General features: G+C 41.4%; 1 protein-coding gene across 4 annotated transcripts in view; it reads left to right on the top strand.

Moving 5' to 3' along the window:
• The window catches only part of PPME1 (protein phosphatase methylesterase 1), a 188,222-nt gene that overhangs the window by 119,907 nt on the left and 41,182 nt on the right, over window positions 1-27,133 (top strand). For all 4 annotated transcript variants that reach the window (XM_053708738.1, XM_053708740.1, XM_053708739.1 and 1 more), the window contains exons 11-14: window positions 18,959-19,088; window positions 19,318-19,362; window positions 20,161-20,225; window positions 26,743-26,810. In XM_053708738.1, coding sequence (XP_053564713.1) covers window positions 18,959-19,088; window positions 19,318-19,362; window positions 20,161-20,225; window positions 26,743-26,810 — 308 coding nt within the window. The remainder of the gene's footprint in view (window positions 1-18,958; window positions 19,089-19,317; window positions 19,363-20,160; window positions 20,226-26,742; window positions 26,811-27,133) is intronic.

Here is a 27,133-nt window from a genome sequence, read left to right on the forward strand (position 1 = left end):
TGGAATTCAAGGGGCTTCCCCCAAGGGGGAGGTTCCACAGGTCTCAATTGTCTTCAGACCACATAAAAAAACAGGCATTCTTACATTGTGTAGAAGACCTGTTAAAAATGGGAGTGATTCATCCTGTCCCATTAGGAGAACAAGGGATGGGGTTCTACTCCAATCTGTTCGTAGTTCCCAAAAAAGAGGGAACATTCAGACCAATCTTAGATCTCAAGATCCTAAACAAGTTTCTCAAGGTTCCATCGTTCAAAATGGAAACCATTCGAACAATTCTTCCTTCCATCCAGGAAGGTCAATTCATGACCACGGTGGATTTAAAGGATGCGTATCTACATATTCCTATCCACAAGGAACATCATCGGTTCCTAAGGTTCGCATTTCTGGACAAGCATTACCAGTTTGTGGCACTTCCGTTCGGATTAGCCACTGCTCCAAGAATTTTCACAAAGGTACTAGGGTCCCTTCTAGCGGTGCTAAGACCAAGGGGCATTGCAGTAGTACCTTACTTGGACGACATACTGATTCAAGCGTCGTCCCTTCCACAAGCAAAGGCTCACACGGACATTGTCCTGGCCTTTCTCAGATCTCACGGGTGGAAAGTGAACGTAGAAAAAAGTTCTCTATCTCCGTCAACAAGGGTTCCCTTCTTGGGAACAATAATAGACTCCTTAGAAATGAGGATTTTTCAGACAGAGGCCAGAAAATCAAAACTTCTAAACTCTTGTCAAATACTTCATTCTGTTCCTCTTCCTTCCATAGCGCAGTGCATGGAAGTAATAGGTTTGATGGTAGCGGCAATGGACATAGTTCCTTTTGCGCGAATTCATCTAAGACCATTACAACTGTGCATGCTCAGACCCCTGAAAGCTCAGGGTCTTTGGTCTCGGGAAGAATCTCTTCTCCCGATAAATATTCTGGAACTGAGAGCGATATTCAATGCTCTCAAGGCTTGGCCTCAGCTAGCAAAGGCCAAGTTCATACGGTTTCAATCAGACAACATGACGACTGTTGCGTACATCAACCATCAGGGGGGAACAAGGAGTTCACTGGCGATGGAAGAAGTGACCAAAATCATTCAATGGGAGGAGACTCACTCCTGCCACTTGTCTGCAATCCACATCCCAGGAGTGGAAAATTGGGAAGCGGATTTTCTGAGTCGTCAGACATTTCATCCGGGGGAGTGGGAACTCCATCCGGAAATCTTTGCCCAAATTACTCAATTGTGGGGCATTCCAGACATGGATCTGATGGCCTCTCGTCAGAACTTCAAGGTTCCTTGCTACGGGTCCAGATCCAGGGATCCCAAGGCGACTCTAGTAGATGCACTAGTAGCACCTTGGACCTTCAAACTAGCTTATGTATTCCCGCCGTTTCCTCTCATCCCCAGGCTGGTAGCCAGGATCAATCAGGAGAGGGCATCGGTGATCTTGATAGCTCCTGCGTGGCCACGCAGGACTTGGTATGCAGACCTGGTGAATATGTCATCGGCTCCACCATGGAAGCTACCTTTGAGACGAGACCTTCTTGTTCAAGGTCCGTTCGAACATCCGAATCTGGTCTCACTCCAACTGACTGCTTGGAGATTGAACGCTTGATCTTATCAAAGCGAGGGTTCTCAGATTCTGTCATTGATACTCTTGTTCAGGCCAGAAAGCCTGTAACTAGAAAAATGTACCACAAAATATGGAAAAAATATATCTGTTGGTGTGAATCTAAAGGATTCCCTTGGGACAAGGTAAAAATTCCTAAGATTCTATCCTTTCTTCAAGAAGGTTTGGAGAAAGGATTATCTGCAAGTTCTTTGAAGGGACAGATTTCTGCCTTGTCTGTGTTACTTCACAAAAAGCTGGCAGCTGTGCCAGATGTTCAAGCCTTTGTTCAGGCTCTGGTTAGAATCAAGCCTGTTTACAAACCTTTGACTCCTCCTTGGAGTCTCAATTTAGTTCTTTCAGTTCTTCAGGGGGTTCCGTTTGAACCCTTACATTCCGTTGATATTAAGTTATTATCTTGGAAAGTTTTGTTTTTGGTTGCAATTTCTTCTGCTAGAAGAGTTTCAGAATTATCTGCTCTGCAGTGTTCTCCTCCTTATCTGGTGTTCCATGCAGATAAGGTGGTTTTGCGTACTAAACCTGGTTTTCTTCCGAAAGTTGTTTCTAACAAAAACATTAACCAGGAGATAGTCGTGCCTTCTTTGTGTCCGAATCCAGTTTCAAAGAAGGAACGTTTGTTGCACAATTTGGATGCAGTTCGTGCTCTAAAATTCTATTTAGATGCTACAAAGGATTTTAGACAAACATCTTCCTTGTTTGTTGTTTATTCTGGTAAAAGGAGAGGTCAAAAAGCAACTTCTACCTCTCTCTCTTTTTGGATTAAAAGCATCATCAGATTGGCTTACGAGACTGCCGGACGGCAGCCTCCTGAAAGAATCACAGCTCATTCCACTAGGGCTGTGGCTTCCACATGGGCCTTCAAGAACGAGGCTTCTGTTGATCAGATATGTAAGGCAGCGACTTGGTCTTCACTGCACACTTTTACTAAATTTTACAAATTTGATACTTTTGCTTCTTCTGAGGCTATTTTTGGGAGAAAGGTTTTGCAAGCCGTGGTGCCTTCCATCTAGGTGACCTGATTTGCTCCCTCCCTTCATCCGTGTCCTAAAGCTTTGGTATTGGTTCCCACAAGTAAGGATGACGCCGTGGACCGGACACACCTATGTTGGAGAAAACAGAATTTATGTTTACCTGATAAATTACTTTCTCCAACGGTGTGTCCGGTCCACGGCCCGCCCTGGTTTTTTAATCAGGTCTGATAATTTATTTTCTTTAACTACAGTCACCACGGTATCATATGATTTCTCCTATGCAAATATTCCTCCTTTACGTCGGTCGAATGACTGGGGAAGGCGGAGCCTAGGAGGGATCATGTGACCAGCTTTGCTGGGCTCTTTGCCATTTCCTGTTGGGGAAGAGAATATCCCACAAGTAAGGATGACGCCGTGGACCGGACACACCGTTGGAGAAAGTAATTTATCAGGTAAACATAAATTCTGTTTTTCCTGCAAATAAGGTATGTGCAGTAAAATATTTTTCTTAGGAATGGAATTGACTAAGAAAATACTGCTGATACCGAAGTAATGTAAGTAAAGCCTTTAATGCAGTAATAGCGACTGGTATAAGGCTTATTAATAGAGATACATACTCTCATAAAAATGTGTTTTAAAACGTTTGCTGGCATGTTTAATCGTTTTTTTAACGTACATTGGTGATAAAACTGTAATGTTAGTATAGCCTTAAATGCAGTGAAAGCGACTGGTATCAGGCTGATTAATAGAGATACATACTCTTATAAAAATGTGTTTTAAAACGTTTGCTGGCATGTTTAATCGTTTTTTTGACATATGTTTGGTGATAAAACTTATTGGGGTCTAATTTTTCCCCATGGCTGGCTTAAATTCTGCATAGAAACAGTTAACTGAGGTTTCCCACTGTTGTAATATGAGTGGGAGGGGCCTAATTTAGCGCTTTTTTGCGCAGTTAAAATTACAAAATGAATCATCCAGATTCCCTCAGCAGTCCCATGATTACTACAGGACATCTCTAAAGGGCTAAAAAGACTTAAAACATCGTTTATAGGGAAGGTAATCCACAGCTCAGCTGTGGCAGTTTTGTTGTGTCTGTTTAAAAACGTCTGTCGTTTTTTGATCTGTTTTTTTGCATTAAGGGGTTAATCATCCATTTGCAAGTGGGTGCAATGCTCTGTTACCTTATTACATATACTGTAAAAATTTCGTTTGATTTACTGCCTTTTTTCACTGTGTTTCAACTTGACAAAATTTGTTTCTCTTAAAGGCACAGTAATGTTTTTTTTTTTTTTTTTTTATATTTGCTTGTTAACCTGATTTAAAGTGTTTTCCAAGCTTACTAGTCTCATTATTAGTCTGTTCTAACATGTCTGACATAGAGGAAGCTCTGTGTTCATTATGTTTAAAAGCCATGGTGGAACCTCATCTTAGAATGTGTACCAGATGTACTGATTTCATGTTAAACTATAAAGATAATTTTTTGTTTTTAAAAACATTATCACCAGAGGATTCTGTCGAGGGGGAAGTTATGCCGACTAACTCTCCCCACGTGTCATACCCTTTGACTCCCGCTTTAGGGACTCACGCTCAAATGGCGCCAAGTACATCAAGGGCGCCCATAGCGTTTATTTTACCAGAGGATTCTGTCAAGGGGGAAGTTATACCGACTAACTCTCCCCACGTGTCAGATCCTTCGACTCCCGCTTCAGGGACTCGCGCTCATATGGCGCCAAGTACATAAAGGGCGCCCATAGCGTTTATTTTACAAGACATGGCAAAGGTTGTGAATAATACACTGGCAGCGGTATTAGTCAGACTTCCTGAAATTAAAAGAAAGCAAGATAGCTCTGGGGGTAGTTACAGAGCATACAGACACTTTAAAAACCATGTCTGATACTGTCTCATAATATGCAGAAGCTGGGGAGTTTCGGTCTGTGGGTGATATTTTTGACTCAGAGAAGATGATTTAACCTGATTCTGATATTTCTACAATTAAAAATTTATGCTTGAGAACCTCCACTTGTTGCTCAGGGAGGTTTTAGCTGCTCTGATTGACTGTGTAAAATCGCAGTGCCAGAGAAATTGTGTAGACTGGATAAATACTATGCAGTGCCGGTGTGTACTGATATTTTTCCAATACCTAAAGAGGTTTACTAAAATTATTAATTAGGAATGGGATAGACCAGGTGTGCCGTTCTCTTCCCCTCCTATTTTTAGAAAAATGTTTCTAATAGTTGCCACCACACGGGACTTATGACAGACAGTTCCTAAGGTGGAGAGTAGAGTTTCTACTCTAGCTAGCGTACCACTTACCCTGTCGAGGACAGTTGTGCTTTTTTAGATCCAATGGATAAAAAATTAGAGGGTTACCTTAGGAAAATGTTTATTCAACAAGGTTTTATCCTGCAGCCCCTTGCATGCATTGCTTTTGTCACTGCTGCTGCTGCGGCGTTCTGGTTTGAGTCTCTGGATGAGGCTTTACAAGTAGCGACTCCATTGGATGAATACTTGACAAGCTTAGAGCACTTAAGCTAGCCAATTCCTTTGTTTCTGATGCCTTGTTTTTTTTGACTAAACTAACGGCTAAGAATTCTTTTTTTACTATGCTGGCGCGCACAGCGCTATGGCTTATATTATGGTCAGCTGTCGTGACTTTACTAAATAAGCTACTTAACTTCCCTTCAAGGGGCAGACCCTATTCTGCCCTGGTTTGAAGGAAATTATTGCTAATATCACTGGAGGAAAAGGTAATGCCCTTCCTCAGGACAGGTCCAAATCAAGGGCCAGAAAGTCTAATTTTCGTGCCTTTCGAAACTTCAAGGCAGGCGTGGCATCAATTTCCTCTAAGGCAAATCAAGAGGGAACTTTTGCTCAGTCCAAGACGGTCTGGTGACAACCGGACCTGGAACAAAGATAAGCAGGCCAAGGAGCCTGCTGCTGCCTCTAAGACAGCATGTAGAACGGCTCCCTATCCGGTAACGGATCCTGTAGGGGGCAGACTTTCGTTTTTCGCCCAGGCGTGGGCGAGAGAGAGAGGCCCAGGATCCCTGGGCATTGGAAATTATATCCCAGAGATATCTTCTGGATTTCAAAGCTTTTCCCCCCAAAAAAGGGGAGATTTCACCTTTCACAATTATCTGCAAACCGAATAAAGAAAGAGGCATTCTTACACTGTGTACGAGTACCATCCAGTTCCAGGGGAGGAACAGGGATAGAATTTTTACTCAAATCTGTTTGTGGTTTCCAAGGAGAGGGAACCTTCAGATCTATTTTGGATCTAAAGATCTTAGACAAATTCCTTAGAATTCCATCATTTAAGTTGGAAACTATTCATACCATCTTAACTATGATCCAGGAGAGTCAATAGAGGACTACAATGGATTTGAAGGATGCTTATCCTCACATTACGATGCATAAAGATCACCATCGTTTTTCATATTTGCCTTTCTAGACAGGCATTACCAGTTTGTAGCTCTTTCCTTTGGGTTAACTACAGTCCCAAGAATCTTTATGGAGGTTCTGGGGTCGCTTTGGCGGTCCTTAGGCCGCGGGGCATAAAAATGGCCCCTTATTTGACGACATCCTGATACAGGCGTCAAACATCCAAGTTGCCAAGTCTCATACGGACGTAGTACTGGCATTTCTGAGATCGCATGGGTGGAAAGTGAACAAGGAAACAGTTCTCTATCCCCAATCTCATGGGTTTCCCTCCTAGGGATTCTGATAGATTTTGTAGAAATGAAAATTTACCTGACGGAGTCCAGGTTGTCAAAGTTTCTAAATTTCTGCTGTGTTCTTCATTCCATCCGCGCCCTTTGGTGGCTCAGTACATGAATGTAATCGGCTTAATGGTAGCGGCAAGGGACATAGTATCGTTTGCACGCCTACATTTCAGACCACTGCATCTATGCATGCTCAGTCAGAGGAACAGGGATTACACGGATTTGTTCTCCTGTTAAATCTGGACCAAGAGATCAGAGATTCTCTTCTCTGGTGACTATCTCGGGTCCATCTGTCCAAGGGTATGACCTTCCGCAGGTCAGATTGGACTATTGTTACAACAGATGCCAGCCTTTTAGGTTGGGATACAGTCTGGAACTCTCTGAAGGCTCAGGGATAGTGGACTCAGGAGGAGACCCTCCTTCTAATGAATATTCTGGAACTGGGAGCGATATTCCATGCTCTTCAGACTTGGCCTCAGTTAGCAACTCTGAGGTACATCATATTTCAGTCGGACAATATCACGACTGTGGCTTTCATCATCCATCAAGGGGGAACAAAGTTCCCTAGCGATGTTAGAAATCTTAAAATAATTCACTGGACAGAGACTCACTCTTGTCTATCAGCTATACATATCCCAGGTGTTGAGAACTGGGAGACGGATTTTCTAAGTCTTCAGACTTCTCATCCGGGGGAGTGGGAATTCCCTCCGGATTTATTTGCACAAGATCACGCAGGAGAGTGCTTGGCGTTTTTTTGGACAGCGCCTGCGTGGCCACGCAGGACCCGGTATGCAGATCTGGTGGACATGTCATCCTTCCACCACGGTCTCTGCTTCTGAGACAGGACCCTCTACCTCGGGGTCCTTTCATCCATCTAAATATAACTAATCTGAGTTGGACTGCCTGGAGTTTGATGTTATCGAAGCATGGCTTCTCCGAGTCAGTCATTGATACCTTAATACAGGCATGAAAACCTGTCTCTAGGAAAATTTAACATAGATATGGTGTAAATATCTTATTGTTATGAATCCAAGGGTTACTCATGGAGTAAAGTCTGGATTCCCTGGATATTATCTTTTTCTCCAAGATGATTTTGAGAAAGGGTTGTCAGCTAGTTCCTTAAAAGGACAGATTTCTACTGTTTATTCTTTTGCTCAAGCGTCTGGCAGGTATTCTAGACGTTCAGGCTTTGGTTAGAACCAAGCCTGTGTTTAAAACTGTTGCTCCGCCATGGAGCTTAAACCTGGTTCTTAAGGTTCTTCAAGGAGTTCCGTTTGAACCTTTTCATTCCATAGATATCAAACTTTTATCTTGGAAAGTTCCTTCTTGGTAGCTATTTCCTCGGCTCGTAGAGTCTCCGAGTTATCTGCGTTACAATGTGATTCTCCTTATCTGGTAGTCCTGTGTACCAACCTGGGTTTTTACCTAAGGTGGTATCTAACAAGAATATTACAAGAGATTGTTGTTCCGTTCTTGTATCCTAATCCTTCTTCAAAGAAGGAACGTCTATTACACAATTTGGACGTGACTCGTGCTTTAAAGTTTTACTTACAAGCTACTACAGATTTTCATCAAACATTCACCTTGTTTGTTGTCTATTCTGGACAGAGGAGAGGTCAAAAGACTTCAGCAACCTCTGTTTTTTTGGTTAAAAAGCATAATTCATTTAGCTTATGAGATTGCTGGACCGCAGCCTTCTGAAGGGATTACAGCTCATTCTACTAGAGCTGTGGTTTTCACTTGGGCCTTTTTAGAAGGAGGCTTCTGTTGAACAGATTTACGAGACGGAGTCTTGGTCTGCGCCTCATACTTTTTCAAATTTAACAAATTTGATACTTTGCTTCTTCGGAGGCTATTTTTTGGGAGAAAGGATTTTTTTTACAGGCAGTGGTCACTTCCGTTTAAGTGGATGTACCATTAATTGCAAAGACAAGAAGAGATCTTGCAAGAAAAGGGCTAGGCCTGTCTGACTCTAAGTATATATCTTGAAAAAAACCACTAGTTTAAATTATCAACACAAAGTGGTGAATTGATATAGGAGAGCAATGCTCTGTGTCAGGGGGTAAATGGAACCCCAAATACCCAGTTGGAGGTTAGAATGAAGTTCGGAGACTGTATTATTGTTAATCTGCTCAAATTTCACACACGCATGTATTCTATGATTTTAGAAGATATAATAGCGAGCGAGCGGCTAAAAGCAGTGAGGTACTATGACCTCGTGAACAATGCCCCTGACGCGCGTTTCACATAACGCTTCTTCAGAATACGTTATATATACATACTCTGGTTATTATTTCCTGAACACACCATCTAAGGGCCCACCATTTACTGTGCAACAGTTAATCTGCACATTATTAATAATCTAAGGAATCTTGTAGCATTTGCCCATATCAGATATCCTTAAGAACTTTATTTGCAGAGATTACTGCAAAATTATTATTTCTGTTTCCCTCGCTATATATTGGATTCTTCTAATTAAAGACACGAGTTTGAGCTATTTTTAATCAGTGTATGTGTGAATGTTTGTCTGAGTCCTGCTGGACTTTATCTTTTGTCTCCCAATAAAGATTTTTCAGTATGAATGGTTTTCTGAGACAATTTTAACTTCATTCTAACCTCCAACTGGGTATTTGGGGTTCCATTTACCCCCTGACACAGAGCATTGCTCTCCTATATCAATTCACCACTTTGTGTTGATAATTTAAACTAGTGGGTTTTTTCAAGATATATACTTAGTCAGACAGGCCTAGCCCTTTTCTTGCAAGATCTCTTCTTGTCTTTGCAATTAATGGTACATCCATATGTATCCTTCCTGCCTCTCTCTTAAATTATAGGGCTAATATATTTATAATTCTCTATTATTTTTTCCCTATAATTTTTTATCCACTCTCAACCCACTAGCCCTCAGCCCCCCGTTTTCTACTTCCGTTTAAGTACCTGCCTTGTCCCTCCCATCATCCGTGTACTTTAGCTTTGGTATTGGTATCCCATAAGTAATGGATGATCCGTGGACTGGGTACACTTAACAAGAGAAAACATAATTTATGCTTACCTGATAAATTTATTTCTCTTGTAGTGTATCCAGTCCACGGCCCGCCCTGTCCTTTTAAGGCAGGTCTAAATTTTAATTAAACTACAGTCACCACTGCACCCTATGGTTTCTCCTTTCTTGTCTTGTTTCGGTCGAATGACTGGATATGACATGTGAGGGGAGGAGCTATATAGCAGCTCTGCTTGGGTGATCCTCTTGCAACTTCCTGCTGGGAAGGAGAATATCCCATAAGTAATGGATGATCCGTGGACTGGATACACCACAAGAGAAATAAATTTATCAGGTAAGCATAAATTATGTTTTTTCTGTTCTTAGCTGACAGGAGTTGCACCCGGTGTGGTCTTCTGCTGCTGTAGCCCATCTGCTTCATGGTTCGACGTGTTGTGCGTTCAGAGATGGTATTCTGCATACTTTGGTTGCAACAATGGTTGAGTTACTGTTGCCTGTCTGTCGGACCTCTGACATCAACAAGGCATTGTCGTCCAAACACCTGCTGCTCACTGGATATTTTCTCTTTTTCGGACCATTCTCTGTAAACCCTAGAGATAGTTGTGCATGAAAATCCCAGCAGTTTTTTAAATACTCAGACCAGCCCGTCTGGCACCATCAATCATGCCATGTTCAAAGTCACTTAAATCCCCTTTCTTCCCCATTCTGATGCTTGTTTGAACTTTAGCAAGTCGTCTTCACCATGTCTAGATACCTAAATTGCCAAGTGATTGGCTGATTAACATATTTGTATTACCAAGCAATTGATCAGGTGTACATTTGTTTTTTAACCAGTATTTACTACTCAGTGTCTAAACAACTGCTTGTTATTTATATGCCCTTAATAAATAAAGATCTTGGGGAAAATATATATATATCTATATCTATATCTATCCTCTCAGAAATGTGTGTGTATATATAATAAGAGCTAGGAAAGGGAGGGCACTCTCAGGATTTATATACATCAAAGTTAGTTTATTGTATATATATATATATATATATATATATATATATATATATATATATATATATATATATATATATATATATATATATATATATATATATATATATACACACACACACAGACACACACACACACATTTCTGAGAGTATATATGTGTATGTCTGTGTGTGTGTGTGTGTGTATATATATATATATGTATGTGTGTGTGTGTATGTATATATATATATATATATATATATATATATATATATATACACATACATACACATACAGGGAGTGCAGAATTATTAGGCAAGTTGTATTTTTGAGGATTAATTTTATTATTGAACAACAACCATGTTCTCAATGAACCCAAAAAACTCATTAATATCAAAGCTGAATAGTTTTGGAAGTAGTTTTTAGTTTGTTTTTAGTTATAGCTATTTTAGGGGGATATCTGTGTGTGCAGGTGACTATTACTGTGCATAATTATTAGGCAACTTAACAAAAAACAAATATATACCCATTTCAATTATTTATTTTTACCAGTGAAACCAATATAACATCTCAACATTCACAAATATACATTTCTGACATTCAAAAACAAAACAAAAACAAATCAGTGACCAATATAGCCACCTTTCTTTGCAAAGACACTCAAAAGCCTGCCATCCATGGATTCTGTCAGTGTTTTGATCTGTTCACCATCAACATTGCGTGTAGCAGCAACCACAGCCTCCCAGACACTGTTCAGAGAGGTGTACTGTTTTCCCTCCTTTTAAATCTCACATTTGATGATGGACCACAGGTTCTCAATGGGGTTCAGATCAGGTGAAAAAGGAGGCCATGTCATTAGATTTTCTTCTTTTATACCCTTTCTTGCCAGCCACGCTGTGGAGTACTTGGACGCGTGTGATGGAGCATTGTCCTGCATGACAATCATGTTTTTCTTGAAGGATGCAGACTTCTTCCTGTACCACTGCTTGAAGAAGGTGTCTTCCAGAAACTGGCAGTAGGACTGGGAGTTGAGCTTGACTCCATCCTCAACCCGAAAAGGCCCCACAAGCTCATCTTTGATGATACCAGCCCAAACCAGTACTCCACCTCCACCTTGCTGGCGTCTGAGTCGGACTGGAGCTCTCTGCCCTTTACCAATCCAGCCACGGGCCCATCCATCTGGCCCATCGACTCACTCTCATTTCATCAGTCCATAAAACCTTAGAAAAATCAGTCTTGAGATATTTCTTGGCCCAGTCTTGACGTTTCAGCTTGTGTGTCTTGTTCAGTGGTGGTCGTCTTTCAGCCTTTCTTACCTTGGCCATGTCTCTGAGTATTGCACACCTTGTGCTTTTGGGCACTCCAGTGATGTTGCAGCTCTGAAATATGGCCAAACTGGTGGCAAGTGGCATCTTGGCAGCTGCACGCTTGACTTTTCTCAGTTCATGGGCAGTTATTTTGCGCCTTGGTTTTTCCACACGCTTCTTGCGACCCTGTTGACTATTTTGAATGAAACGCTTGATTGTTCGATGATCACGCTTCAGAAGCTTTGCAATGTTAAGAGTGCTGCATCCCTCTGCAAGATATCTCACTATTTTTGACTTTTCTGAGCCTGTCAAGTCCTTCTTTTGACCCATTTTGCCAAAGGAAAGGAAGTTGCCTAATAATTATGCACACCTGATATAGGGTGTTGATGTCATTAAACCACACCCCTTCTCATTACAGAGATGCACATCACCTAATATGCTTAATTGGTAGTAGGCTTTCGAGCCTATACAGCTTGGAGTAAGACAACATGCATAAAGAGGATGATGTGGTCAAAATACTCATTTGCCTAATAATTCTGCACTCCCTGTGTGTGTATATATATATATATACAAAAAACGGAAGGGAACTGCACTCTCATACCGGACCGGGTACACATCCCATGACCCCGCAACATGCTCAGCCCTGGGTGCCACTGGCACTCACAGGAAGCTGTGCTGTCCCCATAGCCACAAGCAGTTAACCCCAGACAGGTCTGGGTGCAAGAACCATAGGGAAAATTACAAAACAAATTAATACAACACACAGAGAAAACCCAGCACTCACTTACAAGCTCTCAGCTAAGATTTAAAAGCAATATATATATATTTATTAATATTAAGAAAGAGATGGGGAAGCGGCACACACCATCATAACATCCACCTGGTGCACTGCAACAAATGTGAAATACAACTCCAATCCAGAACCTACACCTGGCGGGGTGTGTATAGAGAGTCTTTGGAAAAAGCAGGCAGCACAGGAAATTTAGACAAAAGCCTTTTAATGCAACAAAGCAAAAAATAAGAGGGCCTTAACCCATAACGTTTCGGTTCTCTCCAGAACCTTTCTCAAATGGAGCCCATACAGACATACAGAAACAATACAAGGACCCACCTAATATACCCAGTGAAAAACAATCAAGAGGTAATTACCCCAGCATCTGCCTCCCCGCTCTGGAGCCGACCATCCAACACGCTGACAATTCTCACAGCGTCTAAGCACAACCCGGTGACGTCACACATCACAGCAAAAATGGGTAAACATATATGTGAAACAGAATACTAACATATCAAAAATATATACATTTTTACAAATAATTAGAATATTGCGCTATGTGATTACCCTGATGCGCAGGGAGATACAGCAAATTAATTGCCAATCAAAACTAATAAAGAGGTGGAATCATTACCCCTTGTAGGCACACATACAGTAGTGTTACAAAAAGGACCCAATCCGGTATCAATGGGGAACACACCTAATATATTACTGCTTTATAAATGCCAACATGCCAATGGAGATAGGAGAAACTTATTTATGAAGTTATTGTATTCTTATAGTTCCAAAGGAGATTCCCGTAAGACAGTCACTTATAGCAACATCCGAAATCAATAATTGTATTCAGGCCCTTAGGGCCCACAGTGCTCAGATCAAAGATCCATCTTGCCTCTGTTCTTAGTAATACCAGCGCTCTGTCACCTCCACGTCTCAAAGGAGGTACATGATCTATAAGTATCACCCTCAGCATAGATAGCGAGTGTCCTGCTTGTACGAAATGTCTTGCGACTGGCTGTTCCGAGTTGCCCGTTTTGATGGCCAGGCGTATGGCAGATTTATGGTTAGCTAACCTTTCTCTGAAAGAGGTTACCGTCTTCCCAATGTAGTATAAAGAACACGGACAGATGATAGCATAGACCACAAAGTCCAATGTGCACGTCAATCTGTGCTGAATCTTGTACCGTTTATTTGTGTGTGGGTGATCGAAACTGTTACAGGTCACCATGTGATTACAAGTGACACAGTTGCCACATCTGTAACAACCCAATTTGGCTTTTGGTAACCAGGTACGCTGTTCATAACAGTGCACAGGGTCATTCAAGACCAGAAGATCTCTTAGATTTTTAGATCTCTTGTAGACCATCCTAGGCGGCGGAAGGTCATGAAAGGGCAAGCTGATGTCTTTAGCCACAATTTTCCAGTTATCCTTGATGGTATTGGCTACCAGTTCCGACGAAGTGTATGTTGTCACAAAGTTCAATCTTTGCTCCACTTTCATCTCGGTGTTCCTTACTGTAAGGCCATCCTGAGCTTGTTGCTCCGCAGCCAGACGCTGTCATTCAATTAGTTGAGGGGGATACCCTCGCTGGAGAAACTTCTGAGCCATATCACATAGTTTGAGAACCTTACGGGAATCCTCGGTGTTGTTCCTGACTACTCTCAGGAGCTGCGAGGAACTGACACCGTTTTTTTGTGTGTAGGGGTGAAAGCTGTTAAAGTGTAGAATAGAATTCTTGTCTGTAGTCTTATGGTACAAAGTAGTGTTGAGTATGTCAACACTTGATGCATTAGCTTTGTATATTTCAAGGTCAAGGAAATGAATAATTTCATGATTCCATTCCATTTTGAATTTAATTGTAGATTCTAATGCATTAAGGCCCTGAAACCATTCAGTTAAAGATTCAGACGTGCTCCTCCAAATAAGGAATACGTCTTCAATATAGCGACGGTAAAATCTGATGGAGTTTTGTCTCAGACTAAAGGTGTGGTGGTGTTCAAATTGTGCCATATATAAATTGGCATATGCTGGGGCCATGCTAGACCCCATGGCCGTGCCAAGTATTTGTAAAAAGAACTCATTCTCAAAACGGAAGAAATTCTTTTCCAAGCACAGCTACATCGTCAGATTTAGTAAAAACTCAATCGGGGGGCCAGTGTAGTGCTCACTACTGATCATTTGTATCCCATGTTTATGGGGAATCACGGTGTATAGACTTGCTACGTCCATAGTAACAAGCAAGTCCAACTCCTTATCAACATGATGAGTTTTCAAAAGATTGATGAGCTCAAGAGCCTCTTAGATAGGACTCAGTTGCTTGTACTACGGACTGAAGAAAAAAGTCTATATACTCCGCAAGAGGCTGAAATAAAGAGCCTCTGGCAGAAACAATAGGTCTGCCAGGGGGGTTATCCAGAGTTTTGTGTACCTTGGGGAGCAAGTATAGAATAGGACAAATAGGTTTGTCCACAGTCGAAAAAGACCAGCTTTTGTCTAAATTTCCTGTGCTGCCTGCTTTTTCCAAGGACTCTCTATACACACCCCGCCAGGTGTAGGTATATATTAATTTTCCCCAAGATCTTTATTGAGACAGGAGTAAAAAAAGAAGCAGATGCCGAGGTCACTTTGCACTGAGTAAAAAATAAAAAAACCAAGACAAATAAAGATTATTGTATGGTTTTGGAATCTAAATAGTCGTTAAAAGATGTCCCAGATGTCCATCTTGAGCAGCGGTCCAAACCTGTTACCAATTCATACATTGCTCACCAAGGCAAAGCTATATATCTTTCCTAGTGAGTTTACCTAGGTAATCGAGTAAAGCAATATTAATCTCCCAATACTCTCAGCATTCAACTTTTAACTGCTAACATCAGCGCTCAAGTATAAGTAAGGTGACCTAGGCGACCCCCCCATAAATGTCATGATGATTGTTTTAAGAGACTTAATTGCCGAGCTTATGGGACGGGTGGATTCTCACACGGCTCTTCTTACATCAGAGATCAGATGCGCTGCTCTCGCCGATAATACAAAGGAACCTTCACTGATACCCCAGACTCGCAGGGAGAAATCCGACATGCTGGAGAATACGAGAGGGGATCATACCTCAGTACAGGAGGCAAGTGAGACTTCATCACAGCTGATACAGGCCTCATGCACTTCCAAGCAGGAAAATGGCGCTAAACCAGTGGTTCTGCAAACTACAGTAGGAGTTCTTCACTTACTCTCTAATCCACGTAAACAGCAAGTTGGCTCATACAGGACAACCAGGTTTGGTCCTTTCCTACTTGGACATCAAAAACGGCCCAACTACATGAAGCACCACAGCGGTTGCATTCTTGCATTGGCGATGTGGGCTGTCTACTGAAGTCGGTGCTCTCAAATTCTACTGCCTTCTGGAGTTTTATCATGGGATCCAGGTGAAGGTCATCCTTGTATTATAAAATTGGATTTGTTGAATAAAGTCCGTTAGATTGAATTGAACTGTCGTAGCACACAAGTTGATGGATGACTCTTGTTTGTATTCTCGCTTCTCTTTTCGATCTTTGTCCCCATTCTCATCAGCACAGTTGCCAAGAACTACTACAGATTCATCATTTGGGTTTGAGCATACTGCAATACCCCAGCATGTTTTAACAACAGACTTGGAACAGCTTTATTTCACAATTAAGTATGCTTGCTCAATGCTCTTATATAAACGAGGATATATTCCCAGTATGGTTGTGTTTAGAAGTTTTGTACACCTATTACACTGTATCATGTAACTTGGGAGATGATCAGAACTGTACATTAAAAGTTTGCCAAGTAACTATATTACATGTTAAGATATAGGGAACTATCTTCTTCTGATTTGAGCTTTGTGGCATGGTACATTATCCTGCTGGAAGTAGCCATCAGAAGATGGGTACACTGTAGTTATAAAGGGATGGACATGGTCAGCAACAATACTCAGGTAGGCCGTGGCGTTTAAACAGTGCTCAAATGGTACTAAGGGGCCCAAAGTGTGCCAATCTTTGAAAGCTTGTTACCAAAACACTTACCCCCTACGGGTTCAGACAGCTCATTTCTCCCTTAAAGTTTAAAATCCCCTTAAACTGGCATTAATAACCTGAGATGGGTATGGTTGGAGAAACTATATAAGTTGCTTATGTACCTATCCAGCTCTGTATACTGGAGGGAGGAATGGGGATTATTTTACTGTAGATCCCTCTGGGACGATATAATATTCATCAGAAGTGGTAAGTCTGCTCCTGTAAGTTTCTATAGTTGGGTCCTGGGTGACATAGATACGCTAAGTATATACTACGACAAAGCTTAGACGGTTACTTTTTAATAATCACCTTACGTGTTTTACCTTCAACTTTGTTCAAGTTAATTTTACCTTTACAATATGCTGGTTAGCTAACCATTATACTTACTCTTGTATGAGAATGTTATGAGAATATCCGTGTATTCTATTGTTTGCAATTATCTTCACTATTTTCACTCCTCTTTCCTGGATCAATAGTATTGTCAGGTTCATGAGTAACCCTTTTCACAAGTGAAGATGATTGCTACATAACTGAGAATTGTACCTCTCATACTATTGGTTATTATTCTAAATCCTTCAGTTTAAAGTATCATCCTATTAGACAGTTCACCCTGTTAAAGAGGTACTTCAGTAATAACAAAAAATAAAAAATTCAAGGTATCATTAAAAGACCTGAACTGCACATGTGTATGACGTGCTAGAATTATGGTGTCTTGTCTGACCTAAAAAGTGTTTTTTCATAGTTGTTCACACACATTATGATCTTTTTGTATAAGCTCAACTATTTGGTTTTCAGGAGTCATAATTTTGTGATGTGCTGTGTTAATTTTGAGGCTACTTCTGTATGTTTTCTATTTTCTTATTTTAATTTTTACAAATTCCAATTCTCATGCTGTGTAGATGATATTCAGGTAGTAATGTTTTGATTATTGTATTGCTAAATACCTTAATAAAAAACTTTGATTTTAAAAAATAAAATATATATATATATATATATATATATATATATATATATATATATATATATATATATAGTTTATGGTGTTGGAGCAATGAAAACATCAAAAATATGTTAGGCAGTTTAAAGAAACCTTCTGCTCCACTAGTTGAGTTGTGGGGAGGAGGGGTAGAGAAAATGGGGAGGGGTGCCCCACAACTTGACTGCCCTCACGATAAGGTCCAATATCCGTTTTCATAGATGTATAATATGTAGCAATTAGAAGAATCTGGATGGATTCACAGTTGTTTGGTAGTTGAGTAAAAGTGTACCTGGTGGAATTTGTTTCTTTTCATATATCCAAACAACTCTAGAGCTAGGAACTCTGAGGTTCTAGCATGGCAATCTTGAGTTGTGGGTGATGCTATCTTTTTTTCACTTTCTGAATATTAGTGATTTGGCGATATGAAGACATATAAATAACAATTATACATTTGTACATTTTTACAGAGCCCTTTTTAGTATTTGTTAAATAGAGCTACCTATAATTCTAAGACTAATGATGAGCCTAAAAACTTTAGACCAATATGTTATCCTTTCTAACACAACCATGAAGATGATGGATTGATACTTTTTAACCTTCTTCTGCTCCTAAATCTGGGAGTATACTGAGAATTTCTTGGTGCGCTGTAAGATCCGTGCCCAATATTCTGGCTCTACTGAAAGCCCATCTTTCTCTCCCATCGAGCAGTGAAGGATGGAAGAGAATCCTCAGCTCTGTAACTTTAAAAGTTTTCATGTCCATGCTAAAGTACAACTGTGCATGCCAGCAAATGTATGCAAATAGGGTAGCCTGTCTGGTATATCTTTCCTTTAGCAGGAAATTGCAAGGAAATGATGCCACTGTGCATATTAAGGCTACTAAATGATTAATCGCCTACACCCACCAACTACTCCCTTCTTCCAGGAAGCATTGTGTAGGTAAAGTGTGGCCTGTTTCATATCACAACTAGGTGTCAGACTAGATAAGACTCCCCTCATTCAGCATTACAGGAAATGGGTGCCATTGAATAATGTAGGCATGTTTGTAGTATTCAATATAAGAATGACCCAGTTTGAGAAGGGGCTACGGAGAATAAGTCTTTTTGCTACTTGTCTCGGCCTGCTAGATTATATTTTTACCCTCTTTTGCTCTTCAAAACTTTTATCGGAGATCATAAATGAGAGGCTATGGTAGAAACAAATCTCCAGCCTTCATTTAAGTGGTCACATATGAGATTATGCCTGTCTATACCGTAACCTCTCCAATACAAGCATGTATGTTGCTTTCTAGGGGCAGCCTCAATTAAAGATGATCGGGCTGCAGAATAAATGAAAATTTTTAAAAAAAGCACCTAGATATTTGGTAAACCTGCACTTTCCCAGCAGTTTAGAAGGACCCATTTGCTGGGATGCCACTTGGGTAAAGGACATGTTAAATTTACAGTTTAAAACCACATTGTGTTAATGTATTTAAAGAATGCAGCTCTTAAAGCTATTATTTGACACCATTTGGTAATGCATGTATATTACGGTTCATTTATGTTCCGCATTAGATTATTGTTCTTTTTTTTTAATTTTTATTAAAGACAAAGAAAGAACGACCGTACACATGGAGGATCGAGCTGTCTAAAACCGAAAAATACTGGGATGGCTGGTTCAGGGGTCTCTCCAACCTTTTTCTCAGCTGTCAGATTCCAAAACAGCTGCTCCTCGCAGGTGAGTAACTTCTACTCTTTTGTGAGTGAAAAACTTTACCTTCGTCTCCATCTATATTTTTTACATCTTATACTGTGTTTTTATTCATTTAATCTATGTCAAAGCTTTAGATCAATTTTAGCAGTGTTGGATTTAAAATGCATGAGATTTGTTTTTATTTGGGGAAAAAATATGGTTTTATTTAAAATTACAGTTTGCCTAATGTATTTTTTATGTGCTTTTTGTTTAGGAGTTGACAGATTGGATAAAGATCTCACAATAGGACAGATGCAAGGTAAAAATGCTCATGCTTAAACACTTTTCCTAACAGATTAATCCTGCCCTGTGCCATTAATGCCATATGGTTATGACCAAATGGGGACTCATGCCGATCTGTGTGGAGTGAGGGCGATAACGGTTTTGAAAGAACTCCTCCCTTTTTTATAAACTTTGTTGTGCCTGCTTGTTTAATATATTGGTAGCTAGCCATACAGCATAATGCCGACTGGCTAGCACAGCTATTAAGAGGTGGAACCGTCACCTCATTGGAAAAAAAAATAGCATTTTGTTGCGGATGGCCAGAGGCGTTCAGTACGGCATAAATTAACAGCATATAAAGGTACTTTCAGCATGAAGTGTTGGAGGGGCATGCAACTCATTCTCTCAAAATAATGCGTCTCATGTCCAGTCTTGGTAACACATTTTCTCTGTGCCTGGTCTATTATTTTACCAGTTTCCTTGGTGACCTGGCACATGATTCGTCTTGTTTTAAAATATATTATTTTAGATGGAACAAAGAAAACAAAATTACATTATCATCCATTTTTCAAAATCCAGTATATCTAGTTAAGTTCCCATAGTGTTTGATGTATAAGCAGAAATTCATATTTGCCATTTGTTATAGAAATTAATGTTAAATATAGTCACAGGCAACAATTTATGGAGCTGGATTTATTAGTGTTAAAGTGCAGCACAAAAATATCTGCAAATCTAGATCTCTGTGTGTTGTACTTTTACACTTTTGTTTCCCCAGCAGCAATATTCTATTTAAAGAAAGTTGGAGTAAGAGCATGGTATTGTGTTTTTTCTGCAGGAAAGTTTCAGATGCAGGTCCTTCCACAGTGTGGCCATGCTGTGCATGAAGATGCACCAGATAAGGTGAGATACAGTCACTACTTACTATCACACAGTAAATCTTTTCTTGGCAGAAGTGCTATACCACATTTGACATAATGACAAAGAGCTGTGGGTAGAGAAATATGGATAGCTTCAGCTTTTATGTTTTATTCAAGCAAGATATTATTCTTATTATTATATGTTTTTGTCATCAAAATATATACTTTTATAATTCAGATGTTCTGGTGGTTGACAGGGGCACACTCCTACATAAAAAAAATAACTAGTTTTTTTTTTTTTTTAGCAAAAGATACATTTCTTTCTAATGACACAGTGAGTCCACGGATCATCTCTAATTACTATTGGGAATATCACTCCTGGCCAGCAGGAGGAGGCAAAGAGCACCACAGCAAAGCTGTTAAATATCACCTCCCTTCCCTCCAACCCCAGTCATTCTCTGTGCCTACGTTTGTTCTGCTTTTCTCCTGGGGTGTAGCCGTAGTCCATGTCAGTCTCTTCAGTAGAGCAGTGGTGGCTTTTAAGCAGTGGGAACTTGTGGGGTACAATCCTCACTGCGCCTCCCAAGTAGTTAATGTTGCTCTAACATTGAAAGCCTCAGTAAGATTACTCAGTCTTTGTCTTTTTTTCACAGGTCCATGAGAGGGAGCATGCCTCAAACCTAGTGAGCTGCCTTGCTGCCTGGCCGATTTCATTGAGGTAAGTGCTATTTTTATTTTCTGAGCAGTATACAGGAAAAAGATGGCACTTTAATATTTTATTTTGATGGGACACTAGATATATGGCTCCTAGCAAGTTAAGGGGCTTATAAAAGGCAGTAGTTGCAGGCACTGGGGACGAGGAGATAGGCTCAGTCAATATGCTCCGGTCTAAGAGGTGGTGTGTGTGTTACTTGCTTCCGGCGGTTTTTACCTCAGTGTTAATCATGCCGGCCGGGAGGTTAGTTTTGTTACGCCCACTAAGGGCGGGGCTAGCTGAGGCGCCAAGGTGCACGCCCTTTGTCTTCACTTCCTGTGTTCCGGAGGGGAGAAATTTTAGTTGCGGCTTACAGTTTATGTGCTACGCTCGACGGACATTGGATGCAGCACTCTGGATTGAGTCCGGAATTCATCTGATAACTATTGTCTCTGGTTTTCCAGCAGGGCAGGTAGGCACCTCAGCAATGCTAAGCGGAGGTGTAGAGGCTTTCCGGGGTGTTTGAGAACAACTTTTTCATATTTTTGTTGTAAAAATAAAGCAGTTTAATTTTATATTTAAAGGGACAGTAACGTTTTTTTTTGTGTGCGACCTTTTGATTAAAAATTAAGTACTTTTATTTTTAATTTATTCAATTCTGGGTAAAGATGGACCAGGAGGCCCTGCAAAATGTTACTTGTACTTTATGTTTTGATGCTAACGTGGAACCACCAATCCCTTTCTGTTCTTCATGTATTGAGAGAACATTGAATTATAGGGATAGACTTTTTGATTCTGAGCCAACATTGTCTAAGGCGGATGCTGTTCAGGAGTCTCCTGAAAATGTTCGATATCCCGCAGCTTTCTCCTCCAGTATCCCAAATGTTATCGTCCACACATGCCGTGCCCTGCGCTTCCTCTCAAACTCCGCCTGGAGTTACTATTTTTAATTTATTCAATTCTGGGTAAAGATGGACCAGGAGGCCCTGCAAAATGTTACGTGTACTTTGTTTTGATGCCAACGTGGAACCACCAATCCCTTTCTGTTCTTCATGTATTGAGAGAACATTGAATTATAGGGATAGACTTTTTGATTCTGAGCCAACATTTTCTAAGGCGGATGCGATTCAGGAGTCTCCTGAAAATGTTTGATATCCCGCAGCTTTCTCCTCCATTATCCCAAATTTTATCGTCCACACATGCCGTGCCCTGCTCTTCCTCTCAAACTCCGCCTGGAGTTACGTTGCAAGACATCGCTACCCTCAATGTCTTCTGCGGTATCTGATGTGTTGTCGTCTTTTCCCATGCTGCAGGAAAAGTGCAAGAGGAAAAGTAAAGAATCGGTGAGTAAGGTTTCTGACACAGTCGTTGCTATTCCGAATGTTCCCTCCCAGAAGTCTGAGGAGGAAGATACTTCGGTAGCATCTGAGGGTGAAATCTCAGACTTGCATAGTGTAATTCCTTCTTATGATGCTGAAGTTGTATCTTTCAGGTTTAAGCTAGAACACCTCCGTTTGTTACTTAAGGATGTTTTGGCTACCTTGGATGACTCCGACACTACGGTCGTAGTCAATCCTTAGAAGTCTAGCAAGTATTTTGATGTACCTTCCATGGTGGAGGTTTTCCCTGTACCAGATCGGGCTACAGAGATTATTGCTAAGGAATGGGAGAGACCTGGTATCCCTTTTTCTCCATCCGCTATTTTTAAAAAGATGTGTCCTATTGCTGACTCTATCAAGGAGTCTTGGCAGACGGTCCCCAAGGTGGAAGGGGCAATTTCCACTTTGGCTTAGAGAACCACTATTTCCATAGAGGATAGTTGTTCCTTTAAGGCTCCTATGGATAAGATGTTGGCGGGATTGCTCAAAAAGATATATGTTCTATTAATACCGTCACTAGTGTGGCAGCATACTAGTTTGATGCGTTGTCTGATTCTTTTCAGACAGACACTCTCCTTGAAGAGATCCCGGATAGGATAAAGGCCCTTAAGTTGGCCAATTCTTTTATTACTGATGCTTCCCTAAAGTTGGCAAAGATTTCTGGGTTTGCCGTACTGGCCAGCAAAGCCTTATGGTTGAAATCCTGGTCTGCGGATGTTTTGTCTAAGTCTAAGCTTTTGGCGATTCCCTACAAGGCTAAGACATTGTTTGGGCCGGGTTTGGCTGAAATTATTTACAACTTTACGGGGGGAAAGGGTCATTTCTTCCCTCGGGATAAGAGGAATTGGTAGAAGGGACGTCAGAGTAATTTTCATTCCTTTCGAAACTTCAAGGGTAAGCCTTCCTCTCCCTCAACCAAGCAGAAACAGTCCAAGCCTTCCTGGAGGTCCAACAAGTCTTGGAGCAAGGGAAAGCAATCTAAGAAGCCCGCTACTGACTCAGTCAGCATGAAGGGTCTGCCCCTGATCCGGGACTGGATCTTGTGGGGGGCAGACTTTCCTTCTTCGGTCAGGCTTGGGTTCGGGATGTTCAGGATCCCTGGGCAGTGGACATCGTGTCCCAGGGATAGAAACTAGAGTTCAAGACACTTCCTCCCAGGGGCAGGTTTCTGCTCTCAAGATTATCTGTAGACCAGATAAAAAGAGAGGCGTTCTTATGCTGTGTTTGGGACCTTTCCGACCTGGTAGTGATAGTTTCTGTTCCAATGCAGGAACAGGTTCTGGGATTTTACTCCAATCTGTTTGTGGTTCCCAAAAAAGAGGGAACTTTCAGACCAATTTTAGATCTCAAAAGTCTAAAGAAGTTCCTCAGAGTACCGTCCTTCAAGATGGAAACTATTCATTCCATTCTTCCCTTGGTTCAAGAGGGTCAATTCATGACAACAGTGGATTTAAAGGATGCGTACCTGCATGTTCCCATTCACAGGGATCATCACAAGTTTCTGAGGTTCGCATTTCTAGACAAACACTTCAGTTTGTGGCTCTTCCATTCGGCCTTGTCACAGCTCCCAGAATTTTTTCAAAGGTCCTGGGATCCCTGTCGGCAGTGCTCTGGTTGCGGGGCATTGCTATGGCGCCTTATCTGGACGACATTCTGGTTCAGGCGCCATCCTTTCAACAAGCGAACTCCCACACAGATGTTGTTATCCTTTCTGCGTTCCCACGGATGGAAGGTGAAATTGGGAAATAGTTCCTTAATTCCAGCTACAAGGATAGTGTTCTTGGGAACCATAATAGACTCCCTATCAATGAAAATATTTCTGACAGAGGTCAGAAAATCAAAGATCTTCGATTCTTGTCTAGCCCTTCAGTCCTCTCCTCAGCCGTCAGTGGCTCAAGGTACGGAGGTGATCGGTCTGATGGTAGCTGCCATGGAAATCATTCCGTTTGCCCGTTTCCACCTCAGACCTCTGCAGTTATGCATGCTTAGGCAATGGAATGGGGATTATGCGGTTCTGTCTCTGCGATTACATCTGGATCAGGTGACAAGAGATTCTCTCTTAGATGGTGGTTGTCTCAAGAGCATCTTTCTCAGGGAACCTGCTTCTGCAGACCCACCTGGGTGATTGTGACAACGGACGCCAGCCTGCTGGGATGGGGAGTAGTCTGGGACTCACTAAAGGCTCAGGGGACATTGACTCGGGAGGAGTTTGCTCTCCCCATAAACATTCTAGAGCCGAGGGCAATCTTCAATGCTCTTCTGGCCTGGCCTCAGCTAGCTTCAGCCCAGTTTATCAGGTTCCAGTCGGACAACATAACCTCAGTGACATACATCAACCATCAGGGAGGAACTCTGATTTCCTTGGCCAAGACAGAGGTAGCCAAGATTATTCAGTGGGCGGAGACCCACAACTGCTGTCTATCTGCTATCCACATTCCAGGAGTGGACAATTGGGAAGCGGATTTTCTGAGCAGACAGACTTTTCACCCGAGGGAGTGGGAACTCCTCCTGGAAGTGTTTTCTAACTTGGTTGTCAAATGGGGACAGCCGGATCTGGATCTCATGGCATCTCGTCAGAATGTCAAGCTCCCGAGGTACGGGTCGAGACTTCGAGTGATCCTCAGGCTGTACTGATAGATGCTCTGGCGGTCCCTTGGAATTTCAGTCTAGCACACCTATTCCCTCTGTTTGCTCTCCTTCCTCGGGTCATTGCTCGAATGAAACAGGAGAGGGTGTCGGTGATCCTCATTGCATCGGCGTGGCCTCGCAGGATATGGTATTCAGACCTATTGGGGATGTCATTCTCCCCTCCTTGGAGACTCCCTCTGAGGATAGACCACCTTCAGGGGCCCTTCCTTCATCCAAATTTCGTTTCTCTGAAGCTGACTGCTTGGAGATTGAACGTTTAATCTTATCTAAGCCTGGATTTTCGGAGTCGGTCATTGAGACCATGATTCTGGCTCGTAAGCCTGTTGCCATGAAGATTTACTACAAGATATGGCGTAAATATCTGTATTGGTGTGAATCCAGAGGCTATTCTTGGAGTAGAGTTCGGATTCCTAGAATTCTGGCCTTTCTCCAAGAAGGTTTGAAGAAGGGTTTATCGGCAAGTTCCTTGAAAGGTCAAATATCTGCCTTGTCTATTTTGTTACATAAACGTCTGGCGGATGTACCAGAAGTGCAATCGTTCTGTCAGGCCTTGGTCAGAATCAGAACTGTGTTCAAACCTGTTACTCCTCCCTGGAGTCTTAAACTGGTTCTTAAGGTTCTTCAGCAGGCTCCATTTGAGCCTATGCATTCCTTAGATATTAAATTGTTATCTTGGAAGGTTTTATTTCTTGTTGCTATTTCGTCTGCTCGTAGAGTCTCAGAGCTCTCGGCTTTGCAGTTTGAATCTCCTTACCTTATATTTCATACGGATAAGGTAGTTTTGCGTACTAAATTAGGGTTTCTCCCTAAAGTGGTTTCGGATAGGAACATTAATCAGGAGTTTGTTGTTCCTTCTTTGTGTCCTAACCCTTCTTCTCATAAGGAACGTCTGCTGCACAATCTAGACGTGGTGCGTGCGTTGAAATTTTATCTACAGGCGACTAAGGATTTTCGCCAGTCTTCTGCTCTGTTTCTAGTTTTCCCTGGGAAACGGAAGGAGCAGAAAGCTACGGCTACTTCTCTTTCTTTGTGGCTGAAGAGTATTATTCGCTTGGCCTATGAAACTGCTGGACAGCAGCCTCCTTAGAGGGTCATGGCTCATTCTACGAGGGCTGTTTCCTCTTCCTGGGCATTAAAAAATGAAGCTTCTGTGGAACAGATTTGCAAGGCTGCAACTTGGTCCTCTCTACACACTTTTTCAAAATGCTATAAATTTGATATCTTTGCCTCGGCTGAGGCTTCTTTTGGGAGAAAGGTTCTTCAAGCAGTGGTGCCTTCTGTTTAGGTTCCCTGTCTTGTCCCTCCCTTATCTGTGTCCCCTAGCTTTGGTATTGATTCCCAATAGTAATTAGAGATGATCTGTGGACTCACTGTGTCATTAGAAAGAAAACAAAATTTATGCTTACCTGATAAATTTATTTCTTGGCACGGTGATTCCACGGCCCGCCCTGTTTTATTTAGACAGGTTTTTGGCCGTATTATAAACCTCAGGTACCTCTGCACCTTGTTACTTCCTTTCTCTCTTTTTACTTTGGTCGAATTACTGCGGTTGGACTGAAGGGAGGTGATATTTAACAGGTTTGCTGTGGTGCTCTTTGCCTCCTCCTGCTGGCCAGCAGTGATATTCCCAATAGTAATTAGAGATGATTCGTGGACTCACCGTGTCAAGAAAGAAATACATTTATCAGGTAAGCATAAATTTCGTTTTTTTCGAAGTAACAAACTGTAATGCATTCTATAATGAAAGTTCAGGTTTTCCTTGACAGTCTTGCTTTATTCAGCAAATTGCCACTGTAACTAAAAGAATGATATATATATTTTTTTTTTTTGTAATAAAGGTTGCTGAAGCGGTTGCAACTTTTTTGGTCCGTCACCGGTTTGCAGTACCAGTGGGAGGTTTTCAATGGTAAGAGGCTGTTTAAACTGTTTGGATGGGAATGAAACACAACATTAATAGATACAATAATGAGACATAATGTAGGATGTAAGCACCACCTTACTTAAAAAAGGGAATTATGTTTTCATCAGACAACTGCTATTATGATAGTCATTGTAAAAGCAATTTGTTATCCTTGTTGTAACTATAGATAAGTTTAAAGGTTTCTGTTGCGCTATCATTCCATATCTCCTTAACCAGTTGGTTGTCAGAGAGGGTATTTAGGACTAACTAACATGGAGGGGGTCTGTTGATATAAAAGAAGGGTGTGTCAAGATGTCATGTGAACCTAG

Source organism: Bombina bombina, chromosome 3 (assembly GCF_027579735.1).
Source record: "Bombina bombina isolate aBomBom1 chromosome 3, aBomBom1.pri, whole genome shotgun sequence".
In the NCBI taxonomy this organism is placed as follows: domain Eukaryota; kingdom Metazoa; phylum Chordata; class Amphibia; order Anura; family Bombinatoridae; genus Bombina; species Bombina bombina.